Source organism: Salmo salar, chromosome ssa12, assembly GCF_905237065.1.
Source record: "Salmo salar chromosome ssa12, Ssal_v3.1, whole genome shotgun sequence".
Lineage (NCBI taxonomy): Eukaryota > Metazoa > Chordata > Actinopteri > Salmoniformes > Salmonidae > Salmo > Salmo salar.
The window spans coordinates 61,597,423-61,620,953 of NC_059453.1; the positions used below are offsets into that span (position 1 = coordinate 61,597,423).

Below are 23,531 nucleotides of genomic sequence, written 5' to 3' on the forward strand. Positions count from 1 at the left end.
AAAACAGATTGGATTGGCAAAAAGTCAACAACAAAGACATTTTGTTGATATAGTGATTAGTAGTGTTTTTGGGGGGAGATTTCACAACTCAACCAAATGTACATCAAAATTAGACGTTGAACTGACGTCTGTGGCCAGTGGGAAACACTGTCTCCATGAGGTGTCATATTTTTTTCAGAGGACAAAACGAGACCGACTCATCAGCATTCTTCTTGCAGCTCTTTAAAACAAGGAAGTAGACGTTGTCAGGCACAAACGGAACAAGAAATTTGCTCAAATGAATAAAGTATTTTTTGATTGATGATGTAGGCTACTTTGCAGACAGAAGCTCTTAAACTGTATACATAGGTTCGATTAGCTTTGGTTTAACTGTTTGGAGAAGTGCGCGCAGATGGATAACGAATGTCAATCTCGCGCATGTATTCACCAGAGACAGGTGTCAATATGAACAGCAGCAACAAGTTAGCGCTTTCCAATGCAATTCGGACCGAGGTACGGCGCCATGAAACTGTAAAGAACAACTTTGCCAAACTTTTTAAGCAGTTGGAGAGAGTAGACGACCTACAGCTTCGCTCTGGTTTAAACGTTCACCTTCACAGCATCCAAGGTAAGCAATTCAATAGGCCTAGCCCCATGGCCTGCCATTGGCTCCCAACCCAGTTTATCATGCAAGGAGTTGTCCTGACAACCTACAAATAGTGGGCGCATTTTCATTCAAATCAAACTATAGCCAACCTATAATTAAAATACACCACTTTAAAACGTCATTTCAAAGTGCTGGCAACTTGATAGGCTATATATGTCCCTTTAGCCTAGTCCAAGGGTTCCCAAACCTTTTCACTCGGGTCCCCCTTCAAGCACTGGAGAACGTCCTGCGCCCCCAGCAAAACTAGAATAGTCCCAGTAAGCAAAATTACTTGAAATGACTTCTAAAACGTGTCGTTTTCAGACGTTTAAGTTAAGATCAATTTACGTTCTGAATGAAAGGTGAAAATCTATTTTCCGTATGTTTAAAATACTTATTTTTCAGGATGTTGAAAAGGCATATTTTCAGGACGTTGAAAGTACATATTTTCCAGATGTTGAAATTGGGTTCATTTTCGGTTCTGAATAAAAGTAGAAAATAAGTCATTTGTAGACGTCTATGTTTGGGCCGAATCAAGGCTGGTCAGACCTGACAAAATCTGAACCAAAAATAGACGTCTATGATTGGTTCAGATTTGGTCTGGACGGAACAAAAACCAATGTCGGTGGAAATCAACGCCGGTACGGAACTGCAACAAAAAAAGACGTCCAAAAGGTGTAGGCATCGGTACATGCTTACTGAGGTGTAGCCTACAGTGTTGTCTGAAATTGAATTTTATGAATGCCCATCAATGTTTTGTTGTCTACCGTTTATAAAACACCAAGAAACGATATCCGGACAGGACCAAAAATAGACGTTGGCTTGTGCATACTTGGGTATAGCCTACCATGTCTGCCACAATGGAATTTTATCAATGCTAATCCATGTTATAGGCCCACCATTTGTAAAACAGGCCATTGCATTGGCTTTATTAGTCTTAATTCCTGTGACTAATCCATTTGGTAATTTAATATAATTTACCCAACTTTATCAGGAGTTATCGTGAGCCTATTTGCAATGTGTTTACACAGCGGGAAATGCAGAAGTATTTTATTTTTCGCTATGATCAACTTTAAACAACTGATCATGACAATGGGGTGAAACTCCTACACAACAGTTGTGATTGTCCATTCCGTATTGTCTATTTTACTTTGACCTGTCCTGCTTTTAGGATATGGTGTTCTGTTATAACATGACAGCATTTTTATAAAATTTGATTTAGTGCCATTTAGGTTAGGCTATTTGATCGGAGAAACCTGGTCTAGTTGATCTGGACATTTCTGACAAGTATAAATAGGTATCAAATCTAATTTCACATACACATTTTACATACACTTTTACATACATGGTACTTTTATATAAAGCAGTCACATAATAATACATTACCAAACATAAGCTCTTTAATCCCAACCCTCAGCCACTCTCAGCCCATCCCACCTATCACCATAAACCATAGGTTTCCACGTTCCATGTATTTTTCAATTTAGCTGTGATGTTTCCATAATTTTTTAACCATTCTAATCATATAGTATCCACAGATTGTGAGCTATAGATGAAAACCTTTCCTACGAGTATTATTATATTATTTATTGACTGACTATTCTTTCCAAATCGCCCAATACCGTTATTTGTAAGGTTAATTTTACGTGCATGTTGTGACTTCTTTTTTTTTTTTTTTACCATTCCTGAACCTGTGACCAGAAACAAGCTACATAGGGGCAATACCAGAATACATTTTCTATTGATTCTGTCTCTTCTCAGCAAAATCTACAGAGCTGAGATTGTTGTATGCCCCATATATAGAATTCTGTTGGTGGCAAGAATTTTTATATAATAATTTATATTGAAACACTTGAAGTGTTGAATCAAGTGTTTTTTGTACCAGTTCATAAACCATGTGTCATGGAATTGGTACATCGAATATCTCTTCCCATTTATTTTGCTACCTGTATGTATCACGACTTCCTCCGAAGTCAGTCCCTCTTCTTGTTCGGGCGACATTCGGCGGTCGACGTCACCGGTCTTCTAGCCATCGCCGATCCACCTCTAATTTTCCATTTGTTTTGTCTTGTCTTCCCACACACCTGGTTTCAATTCCATCAATTACATGTTGTGTATTTAACCCTCTGTTCCGCCCCATGTCCTTGTCCGGTATTGTTTATTGTAAGTGCTTGTGCACGTTATGTCTGGTGTGCGTCGGGTTTTGTACCCATTTATTGATTGTTCTGTTTTCCGGTGGGTTTTTATTATTAAACTGCGCCGTTGGAAACACAGTTTTTGCTCTCCTGCGTCTGACTTCTCTGCCGCCAGTATGCACACCTTACAGTATGGCACAGCTGTTTAACATTTTTGTCCTCAAATGAAACTGGTATGTTTTTCTATTTATGCCAGTTCCTTTCAGACAATTTGTGTCTTTTAATATATGGCAGGCAAACAAGTTCCCTACCTTCTCCCTTTTCCACTTGCCTCCTCCAGTTTTGTGGTAATGCTGCAATCAGTTGGTTGTAAATTTGGATTGAGCAGATATTCCCATATATTTTTGATAGTTGCATATGTGACAACTCCTCCGTTTCTATTCATAATATTATTAATAAATATAATACAATAAAAATGTTAAAAATCCATAAAGATTTTTTTTTTTATTAATCAGTATATTTGAGTTTAACCATAACATATGTTGTAATATTTGTTCTATCTTTTCTGGAGGATAAAACTGAAATTGTAACCAGCTTTGAATGACTTTTTTAAGAAAAGGCAATACTTTAAACAAAATTTCATTTTCAATTAGTCGGAAATGAGAAGTTGTAATCTGTATAAAGGCAATTTTTTTAACAAAGGATGAGCCTTTCTTGATAATTACTGGAGAACCATTTTGGGTTTAAGTATAACTTATGTATGCGTGAAGCTTTTAGTGAGAGGTTTTAAAGCTATAATATTTAATAATTTTTGCCCCCCAAACTCACATTCATTATATAAATAGGAACGTTTAATTTTGTCTGGCTTAGCATTCCAAATAAAATTAAATATTTTTTGCTCATATGAATTAAAAAAACGAGTCGTCTGGAGTAGGCAGTGCCATTAGTAAGTAAGTAAACTGTGATAGGACCAAAGAGTTAATCAATGTGATTTTTCCATAAATAGACTAGTATTTACCTCTCCGTGGTTGTAGAATCTTATCTATTTTTGTTAACTTTCTATTGAAATTGATTGTGGTAAGTTTATTTATATTTTTTGAGATGTGACTACCAAGTATTCACATACTTACCCATTTTATTGGTAAACTACAAGGTAGTGTAAACACTCTTTTTTTAAACAATCCAATACGTAATATGGTACACTTGTAATAATTCGATTTTAATCCAGAGAGGCTAGAAAAGTGATCAAGATTTTCAATGAGACTGTGCAGGGATCCTGATTGCAGACTAGAGTCATCAGCATACATTGACACTTGTGTTTTTATCCCCTGGATTTCTAAACCATTGATTATCTTGTTGGATACATTTTAAATAGCTAGCATTTCAATGGCCATTGTTTTACTCCTCTTAAAAGCTCAATACTTTCTGAGAAGTAACCATTATTTACTAATTTAGCCCCCCCCCCTTGATGATATTTTTAGCCTTCCTGTGACATCGGGTGCTGTAGGTGTCCTGGATGGCAGGCAGTGTGTCCCCGGTGATCCGTTGGGCAGACTGTACCACCCTCTGGAGAGGCCTACGGTTGGGGGTGATGCAGTTGCTGTACCAGGCAGTGATACAGCCCGACAGGATGCTCTCAATTGTGCATCTTTAAAAGTTTGTGAGGGTCTTAGGGGCCAAGACAAATTTCTTCAGCCTCCTGAGGTTGAAGAGGCGCTGTTGTACCTTCTTCACCACGCTGTCTGTGTGTGTGTAGACCATTTCAGATTGTCAGTGATGTGTACGCCGAGGAACTTGAAGCTTTTCACCTTCTCCACTGCGGTCCTGTGGATGTGGGCGTGCTCCCTCTGCTGTCTCCCGAAGTCCACAAACATCTCTTTCGTTTTGTTGAGGGAGAGGTTATTTTCCTGGCAGCACTGGCAGCACTCCACGAGGGCCCTCACCTACTCCCTCTAGGCTGTCTCGTCATTGTTGGTAATCAGGCATACTACCTATTATGTCGTCTGCAAACTTGATGATTGAGTTGGAGGCGTGCGTGGCCACGCAGTCATGGGTGAACAGGGAGTACAGGAGGAGGCTGAGCACGCACCCTTGTAGGGCCCCTGTGTTGAGGATCAGCGTAGGGAGGTGTTGTTTCCTACCTTCACCACCTGGTGGCGGCCTGTCAGGAAGTGCAGGAACCAGTTGCACAGTGGGGTTCAGACCCAGGGCCCCGTGGGTCTGAATGATGAGCTTGGAGGGTGCTATTCTGTTGAATGCTGAGCTATAGTCAATGAACAGCATTCTTACATACAGTTGAAGTCGGAAGTTTACATACACCTTAGCAAAATACATTTAAACTCAGTTTTTCACAATTCCTGACATTTAATCCTAGTAAAAATTCCCTGTCTTAGGTCAGTTAGGATCACCATTTTATTTTAAGAATGTGAAATGTTAGAATAATAGTAGAGAGAATTATTTATTTCAACATTCATTTCTTTCATCACATTCCCAGTCTGTCAGAAGTTTACATACACTCAATTAGTATTTGGTAGCATTGCCTTTAAATTGTTTAACTTGGGTCAAACATTTTGGGTAGCCTTCCACAAGCTTCCCACAGTAAGTTGGGTGAATTTTGGCCCATACCTCCTGACAGAGCTGTTGTAACTGAATCAGGTTTGTAGACCTCCTTGCTTGCACACACTTTTTAACTTCTGCCCACATATTTTCTACAGGATTGAGGTCAGGGCTTTGTGATGGCCACTCCAATACCTTGACTTTGTTGTCCTTAAGCCATTTTCCCACAACTTTGGAAGTATGCTTGGGGTCATTGTCCATTTGGAAGACCCATTTGTGACCAAGCTTTAACTCCCTGACTGATGTCTTGAGATGTTGCTTCAATATGTCCACATAATTGTCCTCCCTCATGATGCCATCTATTTTGTGAAGTGCACCAGTCCCTCCTGCAGCAAATCACCCCCACAACATGATGCTGCCGCCCCCGTCCTTCACAGTTGGGGTGGTGTTCTTCGGTTTGCAAGCGTCACCCTTTTTCCTCCAAACATAACGATGGTCATTATGGCCAAACAGTTATATTTTTGTTTCATCAGACCAGAGGACATTTCTCCAAAAAGTACGATCTTTGTCCCCATGTGCAGTTGCAAACTGTAGTCTGGCTTTTTATGGCGGTTTTGGAGCAGTGGCTTCTTCCTTGCTGAGCAGCCTTTCAGGTTATGGTGATATAGGACTCGTTTTACTGTGGATATAGATACTTTTGTACCTGTTTCCTCCAGCATCTTCACAAGGTCCTTTGCTGTTGTTCTGGGGTTGATTTGCACTTTTCGCACCAAAGTACGTTCATCTCTAGGAGACAGAACGCGTCGCCTTCCTGAGCGGTATGACGGCTGCGTGGTCCCATGGTGTTTATACTTGCGTACTATTGTTTGTACAGATGAATGTGGTACCTTCAGGCATTTGGAAATTGCTCCCAAGGATGAACCAGACTTGTGGAGGTCTACAATGTTTTTTCTGAGGTCTTGGCTGATTTTCTTTTGATTTTCCCATGATGTCAAATAAAGAGGCACTGAGTTCGAAGGTAGGCCTTGAAATACGTCCACAGGTACACTTCCAATTGACTCAAATTATGTCAATTAGCCTATCAGAAGCTTCTAAAGCCATGTCATAATTTTCTGGAATTTCCAAGCTGTTTAAAGGCACAGTCAACTTAGTGTATGTAAACATCTGACCCACTGGAATTGTGATACAGTGAATTATAAGTGAAATAATCTGTCTGTAAACAATTGTTGGAAAAATGACTTGTGTCATGCACAAAGTAGATGTCCTCACCGACTTGCCAAAACTATAGTTTGTTAACAAGAAATTTGTGGAGTGGTCGAAAAACAAGTTTTATAATGACTCCAACTTAAGTGTATGTAAACTTCCGACTTCAACTGTAGGTATTTCTCTTGTCCAGGTGGGATAGGGCAGTGTGGCAATTGCATGGCAATTGCATCGTCTGTGGATCTATTGAGGCGGTATGCAAATTGAAGTGGGTCTATGTTTTGAGGTGGAGGTGATGTGATCCTTAACTAGCCTCTCAAAGCACTTCATGATGACAGAAGTGAGTGCTCCCGGGCGATAGTTATTTAGTTCAGTTACCTTGGCTTTATTGGGTACAGGAACAATGGTGGACATTTTAAAGCAAGTGGGGACATCCGACTGGGATCGGGAGAGATTGAATATGTCCGTAAACACTCCAGAGTGTTAACACGTTTAAATGTATTACTCATGTCGGCCATGGAGAACGAGAGCCCACAGTCCTTGGGAGCGAGCTGCGTCGGTAGCACTGTGTTATCCTCAAAGCACGCAAAAAAGGTGTTTAGGTTTTCCGGGAGCAAGACCTTGGTGTCTGCGACGTGGCTGGTTTTCCCTTCGTAGTCCGTAATTGTCTGTAGACCCTGCTACATATGTCTCGTGTCTGAGCCTTTGAATTGCGACTCCACTTCGTCTCTACTGACATTTTGCCTGTTTGATTACCTTACGGGGGGAATAACTACACTTTGTATTCAACCATATTCCCAGTAATCTTGCAGTGGTTAAATGCGGTGGTTTGCGCTTTCAGTTTTGCGCGAATGCTGCCATCTGTCCACGGCTTTATGGTTTGGGTAGGTTTTCATAGTCACAGTGGGAGCAACATCACCTAAACACTTCCTGATGAACTCAGTCACTGTGTCCGTGTATACGTCAATGTTATTTTCAGAGGCACCCCGGAGCATATCTCAGTCCGCGTGGTCAAAACAATCTTGAAGCATGAATTCCGATTGGTCAGACCAGCTTTGAATAGACCTTAGCACGGGTACTTCCTGTTTGAGTTTCTGCCTATAGGAAGGGAGGAGCAGAATGGAGTCATGATCTGATTTTCCTAATAGAGGGCGGTGGAAGGCCTTTGCGCCATCCCGGAAGGGAGAGTAACAATGGTAGAGTTTTAGAAGTGCGAGTACTACAGGCAATGTGTTGATAGAAATTCGGTAGCATTTTCCACAAATTTGCTTTAAATTAAAATCCCCAGCTACAATAAATGCGGTTTCCAGTTTGCACAAAGTCCAGTGTAGTTCCTTGAGGGCCGTAGTGGTATTGGCTTGAGGGGGAATATACACGGCTGTGACTATAACCGGAGAGAATTCTCTTGGGACGACCCCCGCACCCCCCCTGCCTACGCCTCGCCTCACAGTTTAGGAACCACTGGCCTAACCGACTAAACTCAAATCCAAGGATAGCCCAACCTGACGCTATTATTCCTTTTATGTCGTTGATCGTCTTACATCTGACTTTAAAGCTGCAATATGTAACTTTATGGTCAATCAACAAAATTCACATAGAAATGTGAGTTATAGACAGTGCTTGACTTGGACAGGAGCTCACCGGAGCTGAGTACTGGGACCTCACATTTTCTACTGCTATAGCTCCTGTTCCTCTTATAGAATATTACCTAAAAATTATTGTTGAGCTCCTGCACCTAAATATAAACAGTGCCAGCACCCAAATAATGAGTACCGGAACCAATTTCAGTCCAAGTCAAGCACTGGTTATAGTTTTGTCATTCTCATTGAAAGCAATTCTAAGAAGCGGTATATCTGTTCTATTTGCGCTATTGCTATGCTTCCCGTTTTTAAGTTTTGTTTTTGCGTCTTTTACTTTCGGCTTTGTACACCAGCTTCAAACAGCTGAAAATACAATAATTTTGGTTATGGAAAAGGTATTTAACTGTGGTTTAGATGGTATAATGATTCTCTAAACTAGCTTGTTTTGTCACAAACTGAAATAAGGCTAACTATAAAATGGCAGAGCGATTTCTGCATAGTGCATCTTTAATGTCTGATGGTACTTTCAAGACAACTGGGAACTCCAAGGTCAAATCATGAGGTCAGTGATCTTCAGGTCAGAAAGTAGGCCCTCTAGAAAGATGCTTGAGTTTCCAATTTGGAATTCCGAGTTTGTTGAATGACCGTTCAAAACAATTTTTCCCACTCAAAGCAAAAAAGTTCCCAGTTGTCTTGAACGCACTGAAGTTGGAAGTCTGAGATTTCCGAGTTCCCAGTTGTTTTGAATGCGGCATGACTTCAAGTTATTCAGCCGGCAATATGATTGTGTTCCCCATGGACCGGCTCATACATAAAATATCCTCCATTCAGGCTGCAAAAGCGTCAGTTTCCTCCTTAACTCGATTTAATGGCTCGTCGGTGGAAAAGAACACAGAAAATATGCGTACTGTCTTAATAAAACAACATTTTCCATCACCATTTTCTGACATCTTCTAGATGTTGCACATCGTGTGATGTTGTTTACCACGGCTGAACTCGCACCGCAACATCAGGAAGCATGGTGGTGGAAAATGGTGTTTTAGACATTTTCAAAAAAATTATTCACAGACGAGCCATTAAATCGACTTAAGGAAGAAACTGACCGAAAGGGAAGGAAGGAAGTATGGACTTATATTATACAGTCAAATGCATATGCAATATGCACGCCCAATATTCATACCCTCATATGGATGCTCATATATCATAAATATGAAGCATTGAGACGTGTAGTTGTTACGCTCTATCAATATCTGTTAGGAACTCGAAGCGCAGCTTCAAAGAATCAACTGATACGCTCTATTTATAGTTCATCCTTGAGGGATGCTATTTTGACTAAGAGAAATCGAAGGACCCAGGCTTGTCTGAACACTAATTCTCTCTTTATCTCATTGTCTCCTCACTTCTGCTGAGAAAGTGTAATTCCTATATCCCAGCTCACTGCTTAGCTTACCTTCACCCAAAATGCTTCACTCCTGTGCACACCCAGTAGTCATAGAGCAATACATACTAGCCTTCCTTTTTTCAGACTAACATGAGAGCAAACGGATTGAGAGAGAGAGAGATGTAACGCTATTTGCAGAGGTGTTGACAGACATTCATGTTCCTTCAAAGTAATGCAGACAACACCTCATATCTAGCATCATCTACAGTATGTCTTTGCAACTTTTATTGCTACCTTCTGTGTGCAGGGTTCTAAATTAACATGCTTCATTGGTAGCACTGGTGCTCCTTACTTAGAAAAGTTAGGAGCTCCACATAAAATGTAGGACCACAAGAAAAATACATTTTTTAATTGATTGAGATGTAGCCTACATTGTGCCTATATGAATTCAACTTACTTTTGAAACACATCTAGTGAATAATATATACATTTTCCTTTCTTTCTGTGCCACCAAATGTTAGGATATAGTGGTAAAGTTTTCAGGTTAGTAGGGCTGCACAATGTGGGCAAGAAAATGTAATTACGTTTTCAAACCAAATATTGCAATTTGACTTGCAATATAGATCAACACTTGAGTGAATTGTTGGAAGCATACACATATAATGATTATTCTAATTCTATGGTATTGTTGTTTGGCATGGCAGAAAATGAAAAAGCCAGGTAGGAGTTATGACAGGGTAGGAACCAAAGTGTTGGTCAGTGTTTCCCAGGGGACCCTATTTACATTTCAATATGTTGCATTCAGACAAAGATTTTAGAATAGGACTGCAACCAGGGGTTCCAGATGTGGATTCTCAATCCTCAAAATCCGTGGTGATTTCATTGCAATATTACTGTGTAACTTAGACCAAGATTGCAAAACAATTCTATGTTGATGTAGTGCCTGTCGGTTATGAATGTTTCAACCTTTGTGTTGAGAAATCGAGCACCAAAACCAAAGCTAACCATGAGCCTCGCGGTCTGTATTGTCCAATCACAGAGCAGATACAAGTCACGTGATCTGTTAGCGGATCACATGACTTGTATCACAGATCACATGACTTGTATCTGCTCTGTGATTGGACGATAAGGCAGCTATCGATTGACATCGTGTGTTCGTTAACTTCTTTGGGATAGGGGGCAGTATTTTCACGGCCGGATGAAAAAACGTTCCCGATTTAAAGTGGTTACTACTCTTGCACAGAAACGAGAATATGCATATTATTAGTAGATTTGGATAGAAAACACTCGGAAGTTTCTAAAACTGTTTGAATGGTGTCTGTGAGTATAACAGAACTCATATGGCAGGCAAAAACCTGAGAAAATTCCAAGCAGGAAGTGGCCGGTCTGAGAATTTGTAGTTCTTCTTTTGATTCTCTATCGAAACTACAGTATCTGTGGGGTTACGTAGCACTTTCTAAGGCTTCCATTGGCTCTCTAAAGCCTTCAGAAAGCGGATTGAGGCGTCTCCTGTCTCTGGGCAGAGTATAGTAGCTCAATTTCTCAGTGGTCTGCCTGGTGACAAAGAGATTGGATATGCGCATTCACGCGACCACGCTGTTTTTTTCTTTTCCTCTTTGAATGAATACACTATTGTCCGGTTGGAGTATTATCTCTATTTTACGAGAAAAATACCATAAAAAATGATTTTAAACAGCGTTTGACATGCTTCTAAGTACGGTAATGGAACATTTTGAATTTTTTATCTCGAATTGCGCTTTGGATAGTGACCTGAACGCACGAACAAAACGGAGGTATTTGGACATAACTATGGATTATTTGGAACAAAAACAACATTTCTTGTGGAAGTAGTAGTCCTGGGAGTGCATTCTGACGAAGATCAGCAAAGGTAATACAATTTTTCTAATAGTAATTCTGAGTTTAGTGAGCCCCGAACTTGGCGGGTGTCTGAATAGCTCACCGTGATGGCTGAGCTATGTACTCAGAATATTGCAGAATGTGCTTACGCCGAAAAGCTATTTTAAAATCTGACATAGCGATTGCACAAAGGAGTTCTGTATCTATAATTTTTTTCAATAATTGTTATGTATTTTGTCAACGTTTATGATGAGTAATTTAGTAAATTCACCGGAAGTTTTCGGTGGGAATACATTTTCTGAGCATCACACGCCAATGTAAAACGCTGTTTTTTTATATAAATATGAACTTGATTGAACAAAACATGCATGTATTATATAACATAATGTCCTAGGAGTGTCATCTGATGAAGATCGTCAAAGGTTAGTGCTTCATTTAGCTGTGTTTTGGGTTTTTGTGACATATATGCTTGCTTGGAAAATGGCTGTTTATGATGAGTATTTTTGTAAATTGTTATGGTCATTCACCAGACGTTTTGGTGGGAATACATTTTCTGAACATCACTCACCAATGTAAAATGCTGTTTTTGGATATAAATATGAACTTTATCGAATAAAACATACATGTATTGTGTAACATGATGTCCTAGGAGTGTCATCTGATGAATATCGTCAAAGGTTAGTGCTTCATTTAGCTGTGTTTTGGGTTTTTGTGACATATCTCCTTGCTTGGAAAATGGCTGTGTGGTTATTTTTGTCTATGTACTCTCCTAACATAATCTAATGTTTTGCTTTCGCTGTAAAGCCTTTTTGAAATCGGACAATGTGGTTAGATTAACGAGAGTCTTATCTTTAAAATGGTGTAAAATAGTCGTATGTTTGAAAAATTGAAATTATTGCATTTTTGAGGTTTTTGTATTTCGCGCAACGCTCTTCCGTTCTAGCGGAACGTCTAGATGCAACATTATCAGACCACGTGATTTGTATCCGCTCTGTGATTGGACGATACATACCGCAATGCTGTATGTTATGAAAGATGGCGCTGTTTTACGGGCTCCTGACTAATTCTGTTTATATATATATACATATATACATATACATACATACACATTTAACAGAATTAGTAAAACAGCACACACTACCGGTCAAAAGTTTTAGAACACCAACTCATTCAAGGATTTTTCTTTATTTTTACTATTTTCTACATTGTAGAGTAATATTGAAGACATCAACACTATGAAATAACACATATGGAATCATGTAGTAACCAAACAAGTGTTAAACAAATCAAAATATATTTGAGATTCTTCAAATAACCACCCTTTGCAAATAGCCACCGCCATGCAACTGCACATGGTGACAAAGATTGTACTTTTTGGAGAAATGTCATCTGGTCTGATGAAACAAAAATAGAACTGTTTCACAAAATAGATGGCATCATGAGGGAGGACAATTATGTAGATATATTGAAGCAACATCTCAAGACATCAGTCGGGAAGTTAAAGCTTGGTCACAAATGGGTCTTCCAAATGAACAATGACCCCATGCATACTTCCAAAGTTGTGGCAAAATGGCTTAAGGACAACAAAGTCAAGGTATTGGAGTGGCCATCACAAAGCCCTGACCTCACTCCTATAGAAAATTTGTGGGCAGAACTGAAAAAGGCGTGTACGAGCAAGGAGGCCTACAAACCTGACTCCGTTACACCAGCTCTGTCAGGAGGAATGGGCCAAAATTCACCCAACTTATTGTGGGAAGCTTGTGGAAGGCTACCCAAAACGTTTGACCCAAGTTAAACAATTTTATGGCAATGCTACCAAATACTAATTGAGTGTATGCAAACTTCTGACAGACTGGGAATGTGATGAAAGAAATTAATGCTGAAATAAATTATTCTCTCTACTATTATTCTGACATTTCACATTCTTAAAATAAAGTGCCACCTAAGATGCCACCTAAGACAGGGAATTTTTACTAGGATTAAATGTCAGGAATTGTGAAAAACTGAGTTTAAATGTATTTGGCTAAGGTGAATGCAAATTTCCAACTTCAACTGTACCAGTCCCGTGTTTACTTTAATTCTACTAACTGTAAAACTGTAAATGTGGTAGAGGATGTTGTTGGATTTACTATTCAAGTATTGTATCTGAATCTAACGTCAAACAAACCTCTATGCCCTGAACTAACAATCGTGACAATATAATGAGCAATCAGGTTGATTGTGCATTTATGCACGTTGTGGTTACCAATAGCGTGCCCCTTGAGACGTTTTCATGGCAGCGAGTCTCGTCATCGTTGGCCCTATTTCCTCTGTCTCTCTGCAAAGCCACTTCCTTCCTCAAGGAGACAGACATAGCATGTATTGGTACAGCTTTCTCCCTCCCCTGTACTCTACTTAATTTACAATTCAAAATTCGCCTTACTCCCACAATGTTTATTTTATCACACACTTTTACAGTGTCTCCTCAAGTACCACTCCCTGGACTTAACCTAAATCAAGCACCTCAAAAATGCTCTCCCGCCCCTCTGTCTTACGTCTATCCTATCTCATCTTTTCTGTCCCTCCACCTTGTGTTGTCAGTTAGCCTTTCCTCACAGCAGGTATCACTCCTCATTAGGGACACTATTCACCTTCAACACCATCTCTATGAGACACAGAGGAAGAGACCGAGATCACAGCTCACTGCAACACACCACCTGGTTTCTCTCCACTGGTGTGGCAGTTAGATGATATCCTTATCTCCAGTCCTAATCATTCAGATGCAGACTTGTCAGTCTCATCTAGTTGCTTTCTTTGTGTTATTGCAGATCTCATATTTTGCAGTTACTAGGCAATTAGGACAATTTGAAACACCCCGGATCTTCTCTCAAGAGCTCTGATTCGATTTCTGAACCCACTCACCCTCTCTCTCTCTGTGTGTGTGTGTGTGTGTGTGTGTGTGTGTGTGTGTGTGTGTGTGTGTGTGTGTGTGTGTGTGTGTGTGTGTGTGTGTGTGTGTGTGTGTGTGTGTGTGTGTGTGTGTGTGTGTGTGTGTGTGTGTGTGTGTGTGTGTGTGTGTGTGTGTGTGTGTGTGTTTGTGTTTCATTCTGCAGTGTCTGTGTGTAAGGCGTGTATGCACATAATTTCTACACACTCATTTATGTGTTTTCCATTATTCCATTTGCATTGCGGACGAGTCAAGTGTTATTAGTTCTGTATGTGCATGTGCCCAATTTCTGATTGCCTGCATAGGGGTCTCCTAAGTCCCACCCAACCCCTGTCTACTTAACATTGCATACACACACACACACACACACCGCCCACACCCTTTATGGCAGGAGGATGTTAATCGTCATTATGATGTGGCCGGGGAGGCTAAATGTTGATTTAATTCCTCTATGGAAGGATCACATAATGCCCTTGTCACACAGCCGGGCCTAGCCTCCCTTCCAGAACTGGAGAAATATAAATGTGTCCCTTTAAGAAAGAGGTCACACCTCAGGCCAAAATGAATGTACTCTGATGCCGGCGATTACACCAGAAAGCAGAACATGTCAACTATCAGATTAGCAAAACTAGAGTGGTGGTGTGGCTCTCAAGAGCAGCATTTTAGTTATGCAGATGGTGTGTTGGAACGCACAGGGCCGTGGTCCCCAGTGGAAAGGGAATGCAGTCTTTCTTGGTGGTTGCCTTGATAAATGTCACAACAGCATAAAAGAAGAATGACGACAATGGCTTCGTCACCCCTCAGTGGAATGTTTGGATTGTTTGTCTCATGAGTTCTTTGAACTTTGATGTGCAGTTTGCACTTGATTGTTGTGTTCAATGGATTTTTGATCTATTTTGTTAACAAATCGTTTTTTGCATGCTTTACCATTCAAGTACTGTACCTTACACTCAACAGAACCACGTGTGTGTGTGTGTGTGTGTGTGTGTGTGTGTGTGTGTGTGTGTGTGTGTGTGTGTGTGTGTGTGTGTGTGTGTGTGTGTGTGTGTGTGTGTGTGTGTGTGTGTGTCAAATTTTACATTTTCAAACGCACAGTATACAGCAGGTATAAAATGTGCAGCGAAATTATTATGTGCTAGCTCCCGCAACAATGCAGTACATCAGTCAATAATAACAATATAAATAATTAACTTTTTTAATTGGTAGCACTGGTGCTCCTAACTTCAAAAAGTAAGGATCACCAGACATTTGATTTATTTATATTCTTTTTACTGCAAATGACATATTTACATAGGTAATTCGTTTTGGACAAATAACATACTAAACAGAACATTGATTGTTTTGAAAAGTGTAACAGCAAACATACAGTACCAGTCAAAAGTTTGGACACACCTACTCATTCCAGGGTTTTTCTTTATTTTTACTATTTTCTACATTGTAGAATAATAGTGAAGACATCAAAACTATGAAATAACACATGGAATCATGTAGTAACCAAAAAAGTGTTAAACAAATCTAAATATATTTGAGATTCTTCAAAGTAGCCACCCTTTGCCTTGATGACAGCTTTGCACACTCTTGGCATTCTCTCAACCAGCTTCATGAAGTAGTCACCTGGAATGCATTTCAATTAACATGAGTGCCTTGTTAAGCAATTTGTGGAATTTATTTTATTCCTAATGTGTTTGAGCCAATCACTTGTCTTGTAACGCGCGTGTGTGATGGTATACAGAAGATAGCCCTATTTGGTAAAATACCAAGTCCATATTATGGCAAGAAAAGCTCAAATAAGCAAAGAGAAACGACAGTCCATCATTACTTCAAGACATGAAGCTCAGTCAATCCGGAAAATTTCAAGAACTTTGAAAGTTTCTTCAAGTGCAGTTGCAAAAACCATCAAGCGCTATGATGACACTGGCTCTCATGAGGTCCGCCACAGGAAAGGATGACCCAGAGTTTTATCTCCTGCTGCAGAGGATAAGTTCATTAGAGTTTCCAGCCTCAGAAATTGCAGCCCAGATAAATGCTACACAGATTTCAAGTAACAGACACATCTCAACATCAACTGTTCAGAGGAGACTACGTGAAACAGGCCTTCATGGTCGAATTGCTGCAAAGAAACCACTACTAAAGGACACCAATAAGATGAGACCTGCTTGGGCCAAGAAACATGAGCAATGGACATTAGACCGGTGGAAATCTGTCTGAGTCCAAATTTTAGATTTTTGGTTCCAACCGCCGTGTCTTTGTGAGACGCAGAGTTGGTGAACGGATGATCTCTGCATGTGTGGTTCCCACCGTGAAGCATGGAGGAGGAGGTGCTTGCTAGTGACACTGTCTATTATTTATTTAGAATTAAAGCAACACTTAACCAGCATGGCTACCACAGCATTCTGCAGCGATATGCCATCACATCTGGTTTGGTCTTAGTGGCAGTGTCATTTGTTTTTCAACAGGACAATGACCCAACACACCTCCAGGCTGTGTAAGGGCTATTTGACCAAGGAGAGTGATGGAGTGCTGCATCAGATGACCTGGCCTCCACAATCACCCGACCTCAACTCAATTGAGATGGTTTGGGATGAGTTGGACCGCTGAGTGAAGGAAAAGCAGCAAACAAGTGCTCAGCATATGTGGGAACTCCAAGACTGTCGGAAAAGCATTCCAGGTAAATCTGGTTGAGAGAATGCCAAGAGTGCTAAGCTGTCATCAAGGCAAAGGGTGGCTACTTTGAAGAATATAAAATATATTTTGATTTAACACTTTTTGGTTACTACATGATTCCATTTGTATTATTTCATAGTTGTTATGTCTTCACTATTATTCTACAATATATAAAAATAAAGAAAAATCCTTGAATGAATAGATGTGTCCAAACTTTTGACTAGTACTGTATGTATATAATCCCTTCAAAGTATTCACACCCCTTGACTTTTTCCACATTTTGTTGTGTTGCATCCTAAATTTGTGTCACTGGCCTATACCCAGTAATGTCAAAGTGGAATTATGTTTTTAGACATTTTTACAAATTATTTAAAAATGAAAAGCTGAAATGTCTTGAGTCAATAAGTATTCAACCCCTTTGTTATGGCAAGTCTAAATACGTTCAGGAGTAAACATTTGCTTAACAAGTCACAAAAGACTCCCTCTGTGTGCAATAATAGTGTCTAACATTATTTTTGAATGACTACCTCTGTACCCCAAACATACAATTATCTGTATGGTCCCTCAGCTACAGGATGACGCCGGCCAGGTGGACTTCCTACGGAGCGGGCCGGTCCAGACGGCGAAAGTAGAAATCTCTGATGCTATTGGGATCTAGAATGTCGTCCACCGAAACCCAACACCGCTCCTCTGGACCGTACCCCTCCCAGTCCACCAGGTACTGGATGGCATCAGCCAGGGGACCAGGAACCACTGGCCTAAGGAGAGAAACATGAAGAGGGGGAGATCCGTTAGTTACTGGGGTGTTGTAATCGGTAAGTTACCTCATTGACCCTCTGGAGGACTTTGAATGGCCCCACATACCAGGGGCTCAGATGTAGCAGGTCAGGCAGAGCGGGAGGTTACAGGTGGAGAACCAGAAGCGATCATCAGGATGGAATATTGTTTCCTCACTGCGGTGGCGGTCCGCCTGCTCCTTCTAGTGGCAGATGGTGCATTGAAGCCTCACATGGGTAGCGTCCAAAGCCACCTCTGTGCGCCGGAACCACTAGTCCACCGCAGGGGCTAGGGTCTGGATCGGGGTCCAGGGGGCCAGGGCCGGCTGGTACCCCAGGACGCCCAAGGATGGAACCAGGCCCACTCCCCTTGCTGGTCCTGACAGTGACTCCTCAGGAATATCCCCAGCTCCTGGTTGGTCCTCTCCACCTGCCCGTCTCCATACCCGCGACATGAAATTGGGACCACGGTCAGAGACAATGTCCTCCAGAAGGCCATAGTGCCAGAAGACCTGCTGGAACAGTTCCTCAGCGACCTGGAGAGCAGTAGGGAGATCAGAGAGGGATACAATGGCAGGATTTGGAGAATATGTCCACAACAACCATAACAGTGGTGAAACCATAAGACGGGGGAATATAAGTAACAAAATCTATGGACAGATGGGACCAAGGCCGCTGAGGAGAGGGGAAAGGAGTTTCCCTGCTGGAGTGTGCCGGGGAGATTTAGTTTGGGCACATATGGAGCAGGAGTTGACGTAGCGGGCGACGTCCTGCACCAAGGTGGGCCACCAGTACTTAACGGAGATGGATTGAGTGGTGCTGGAGATCCCTTGCCGCTAGACAGGTCAATAGCCGATCCCTTACCTCCATGAGAACGTAGGTGTGCACCGGAGGACAGGTAGCAGGCGCGGGTTCCCTCTCCAGAGCCTGGCGGATATCCACGTCTATGTCCCAAAGCACAGGGGCAGCGATTCGGGAGGGCAGTATGATGGGCGCACTCAGGACAGGAACCTCTCCCGAATCGTGGAGACAGGACAGGGCATCAGCTTTGATGCGCAGAGTCTGTAAGCAAGTCGATGGCACAGTCCCAGAGGGCAATGAGGGAGACCGGTGGAGTGGGTCTTGGCGAAAACCTCCGGGAGATCCTGGTAAACCTCTGAGATGTTGGCCTGGAGGGCAACCACAATAATCTTAATCGACGTGGAACCACAGGGTAAGAGAAAGCAGGTCTTCCAACATCAAATCAAATTTTATTAGTCACATGCGCCGAATACAACAGGTGTAGACCTTACAGTGAAATGCTTACTTACGAGCCCCAAACCAACAATGCAGTTAAAAAAATATGGATAAAAATAAGAAATAAAAGTAACAAGTAATTTAAGAGCAGCAGTAAAATAACAATAGCCAGACTATATGCGGGGGGGTACTGGTACAGAGTCAATGTGCGGGGGCACCGGTTAGTTAGAGGTAATATGTACATGTAGGTAGAGTTATTAAAATTAATATGCATAGATGATAACAACAGAGAGTAGCAGTGTTGTAAAGGGGGGGGGGGGGGCAATGCAAATAGTCTGGGTAGCCATTTGGAGTTCAGGAGTCTTATGGCTTGGGGGTAGAAGCTGTTTAGAAGCGTCTTGGACCTAGACTTGGCGCTCCGGTACCGCTTGCTGTGCAGTAGCAGAGAGAACAGTCTGACTAGAGTTGCTTGAGTCTTTGACAACTTTTAGGGCCTTCCTCTGACACCGCCTGATATAGAGGTCCTGGATGGCAGAAAGCTTGGCCCCAGTGATGTACTGGGCCGTTCGCACTACCCTCTGTAGTGCCTTGCGGTCGGAAGCCGAGTAGTTGCCATACCAGGCAGTGATGCAACCAGTCAGGATGCTCTTGATGGTGCAACTGTAGAACCTTTTGAGGATCTGAGGACCCATGTTAAATCTTTTCAGTCTCCTGAGGGGCAATAAGTTTTGTTGTGCCCTCTTCACGACTGTCTTCGGGTGTGCTTGGACCATGTTAATTTGTTGGTGATGTGGACACCAAGGAACTTGAAGCTCTCAACCTGCTCCACTGCAGCCCCGTCGATGAGAATGGGGGCGTACTCGGTCCTCTTTTTCCTGTAGTCCACGATCATCTCCTTAGTCTTGATCACGTTGAGGGAGAGGTTGTTGTCCTGGCACCACATGGCCAGGTCTCTGACGTCCTCCGTTGTTGGTGATCAGGCCTACCACTGTTGTGTCATCGGCAAACTTAATGATGGTGTTGGAGTTGTGCCTGCCCGTGCAGTCATGAGTGAATAGGGAGTACAGGAGGGGACTGAGCACGCACCCCTGAGAGGCGCCTGTGTTGTGGATTAGCGTGGCGGATGCGTTGTTACCTACCCTTACCACCTGGGGGCGGCCCGTCAAGAAGTCCAGGATACATTTGCAGAGGGAGGTGTTTAGTTCCAGGGTCCTTAGCATATTGATGAGCTTTGAGGGCACTATGGCATTGAACGCTGAGCTGTAGTCAATGAATAGCACTCTCACATAGTTGTTCCTTTTGTCCAGGTGGAAAAGGGCAGTGTGGAGTGCAATAGAGATTGCATCATCTGTTGGGGCCGTATGCAAATTGGAGTGGGTCTAGAATTTCTGGGATAATGGTGTTGATGTGAGCCATGACCAGCCATTCAAAGCACTTCATGGCTACAGACGTGAATGCTTCGGGTCGGTAGTCGTTTAGACAGGTTACCTTTAGTGTTCTTGGGCACAGGCACTATGGTGGGCTGCTTAAAACATGTTGGTATTACAGACTTGGACAGGGAGAGGTTGAAAATGTCAGTGAAGACACTTGCCAGTTGGTCAGAGCCGGTGTAGTATGATTCGATCTTAGTCCTGTATTGACACTTTGCCTGTTTGATGGTTCGTCGGAGGGCATAGCAGGATTTCTTCGGGTTAGAGTCCCGCTCCTTGAAAGCGGCAGCTCTAGCCTTTAGCTAGTGCGGATGTTGCCTGTAATCCATGGCTTCTGGTTGAGGTATATACGTACGGTCACTGTGGGGACGATGTCATCGATGCACTTATTGATGAAGCCATTGACTATTGTGGTGTACTCAACTCCATCGGAGGAATCCCGGAACATATTGCAGTCTGTGCTAGCAAAACAGTCCTGTAGCTTAGCATCTGCTTCATCTGACCACTTTTTTTAATTGATCTAGTCACTGGTGCTTCCTGCTTTAATTTCTGCTTGTAAGCAGGAATCAGGATAGAATTATGGTCAGATTTGCAAGATGGAGAGCTTTGAATCAGTCTCTGTGTGTGGAGTAAAGGTGGTCCAGAGTTTATTTTTTCATTTTTTATATATTTTTTTCCCTTCTTGTTGCGCATTTAACATGCTGATAAAGACCGATTTAAGTTTCCCTGCATTAAAGTCCCCGGCTACTAGCAGCGCCGCCTCCGGGTGAGCGTTTTCTTGTTTGCTTATGGCGGAATACAGCTCATTCAATGCTGTCTTAGTGCCAGCCTCTGACTGTGGTGGTATGTATAAAGAGCTATGAGAAATACAGATAAACTCTCTAGGTAGGTAGTGTAGTCTACAGTTGATCATGAGATACTCTACCTCAGGCGAGTAATACCTCGAGACTTCCTTAGATATCGTGCACCAGTTGTTATTTACAAAAATGCATACCAGACAAGGGGCGGCGTGCCCAGCCAGTCAGTGATCTCCATCCTCGACCAGGAGGTGGTGGGGTCGTGGTGTTGGAGCCACACGAGGCCAAGTATGACTTTGTGTACGGGTGCGGGTTTAAACAGCTTTTTTGCTCGCTTTGAGGACAATACAGCGCCACTGACACGGCCCGTTACCAAAACCTGTGGGCTCTCCTTCACTGTAGCCAACGTGAGTAAAACATTTAAACGTGTCAACCCTCGCAAGGCTGCAGGCCCAGACGGCATTCCCGGCCGAGTCCTCAGAGCATGCGCAGACCAGCTGGCTGATGTGTTTACAGACATATTCAATCAATCCTTATCCCAGTCTGCTGTCCCCACATGCTTCAAGAGGGCCACCATTGTTCCTGTTCCCAAGAAAGCTAAGGTAACTGAGCTAAATGACTACCGCCCTGTAGCACTCACTTCCATCATCATGAAGTGCTTTGAGAGACTAGTCAAGGACCATATCACCTCCACCCTACCTGACACCCTAGACCCACTCCAATTTGCTTACCGACCCAATAGGTCCACAGACGACGCAGTCGCCATCACACTGAACACTGCCCTAACCCATCTGGATAAGAGGAATACCTATGTAAGAATGCTGTTCATCGATTACAGCTCAGCATTTAACACTATAGTACCATCCAAACTCGTCATTAAGCTCGAGACCCTGGGTCTCCACCCCGCCCTGTGCAACTGGGTCCTGGACTTCCTGACGGGCCGCCCCCAGGTGGTGAAGGTAGGTAACAACATCTCCACCCCGCTGATCCTCAACACTGGGTCCCCACAAGGGTGCGTTCTCAGCCCTCTCCTGTACTCTCTGTTCACCCACGACTGTGTGGCCATGCACGCATCCAACTCAATCATCAAGTTTGCAGACGACACTACAGTCGTAGGCTTGATTACCAACAACGACGAGACAGCCTACAGGGAGGAGGTGAGGGCCCTCGGAGTGTGGTGTCAGGAAAATAACCTCACACTCAACATCAACAAAACAAAGGAGATGATTGTGGACTTCAGGAAACAGCAGAGGGAGCAGCCCCTATCTACATTGACAGGAAAGTAGTGGAGAGGGTGGAGAGTTTTAAGTTCCTCGGCGTTCACATCATGGACAAACTGAAATGGTCCACCCACACAGACAGCGTGGTGAAGAAGGCACAGCACCGCCTCTTCAACCTCAGGAGGCTGAAGAAATTCGGCTTGTCACCAAAAACACTCAATAACTTGTACGGATGCACAATCGAGAGCATCCTGTCGGGCTGTATCACCGCCTGGTACGGCAGCTGCTCCGCCCATAACCGGAAGGCTCTCCAGAGGGTAGTGAGGTCTGCACAACGCATCACCGGGAGCTAACTACCTGCCCTCCAGGACACCTACACCACCCAATATCACAGGAAGGCCAAAAAGATTATCATGGACAACAACCACCCGAGCCACTGCCTGTTCACCCCGCTATCATCCAGAAGGCGAGGTCAGTACAGGTGCATTAAAGCTGGAACCGAGAGACTGAAAAACAACTTCTATCTCAAGGCCATCAGACTGTTAAACAGCCATCACTAACATTGAGTGGCTGTTACGCTCTGACTCAGAACTGTCAACGAAGGAGGGAGAGTTGATGGGGGTGCCGACCATCCTGAAGGAGGTTATCCAGACGGATGGCCATCGCGGTGTGTGTCCAATGAGAGGGTGTCGTCTAGGCATGCCAAGTCAGTCTGGACCTCTTCGTGCAATCCTCTTCTGAATAAGGTGCAGAGTGCCAGCTCATTTCATCCTCTGGATGATGACACTGTACAGAAGGTGAGGGTGTACTCCGTAGTGGTCTGGCCCTCGTGCCGTAGTTGGAGTAGACGCTCACCCCCTCTCTGCCCTCCAGTGGATTATCGAATAGTCCTCTGAATAGAGCAAAGAACCTATCATAGGAACCCAGTTCCTCCTCGCCTCCTCAGACGGCCGTAGCCCACTCCAACGCCCGCCTGGTCAGCAGGGAAATAACCGTGGAAACCTTGAACCTCTTGGTTGTGGGGGCACTGGGTCGACTCATGATAGAGGATCCTCTGCCCCTTGAGGAAGATCTAGACGTTGAAGAACGTGTGGTGTTGGCGAAGTAGGTCTCCCTGTTCGCCGACCATCTGGGAGATGTCTTGG

General features: G+C 42.9%; 1 protein-coding gene across 2 annotated transcripts in view; it reads left to right on the forward strand.

Annotated features, from left to right (window-relative positions):
* Window positions 1–200: 200 nt before the first annotated feature.
* Window positions 201–23,531, forward strand: part of LOC106565449 (arf-GAP with GTPase, ANK repeat and PH domain-containing protein 1) — a 75,051-nt gene continuing 51,720 nt past the window's right edge. The window contains exon 1 of one of the 2 annotated variants that reach the window (XM_014132599.2): window positions 201–607. In XM_014132599.2, coding sequence (XP_013988074.1) covers window positions 403–607 — 205 coding nt within the window. In that variant the 5' untranslated portion in view covers window positions 201–402. The remainder of the gene's footprint in view (window positions 608–23,531) is intronic. The other variant, XM_014132600.2, reaches the window with a different exon arrangement.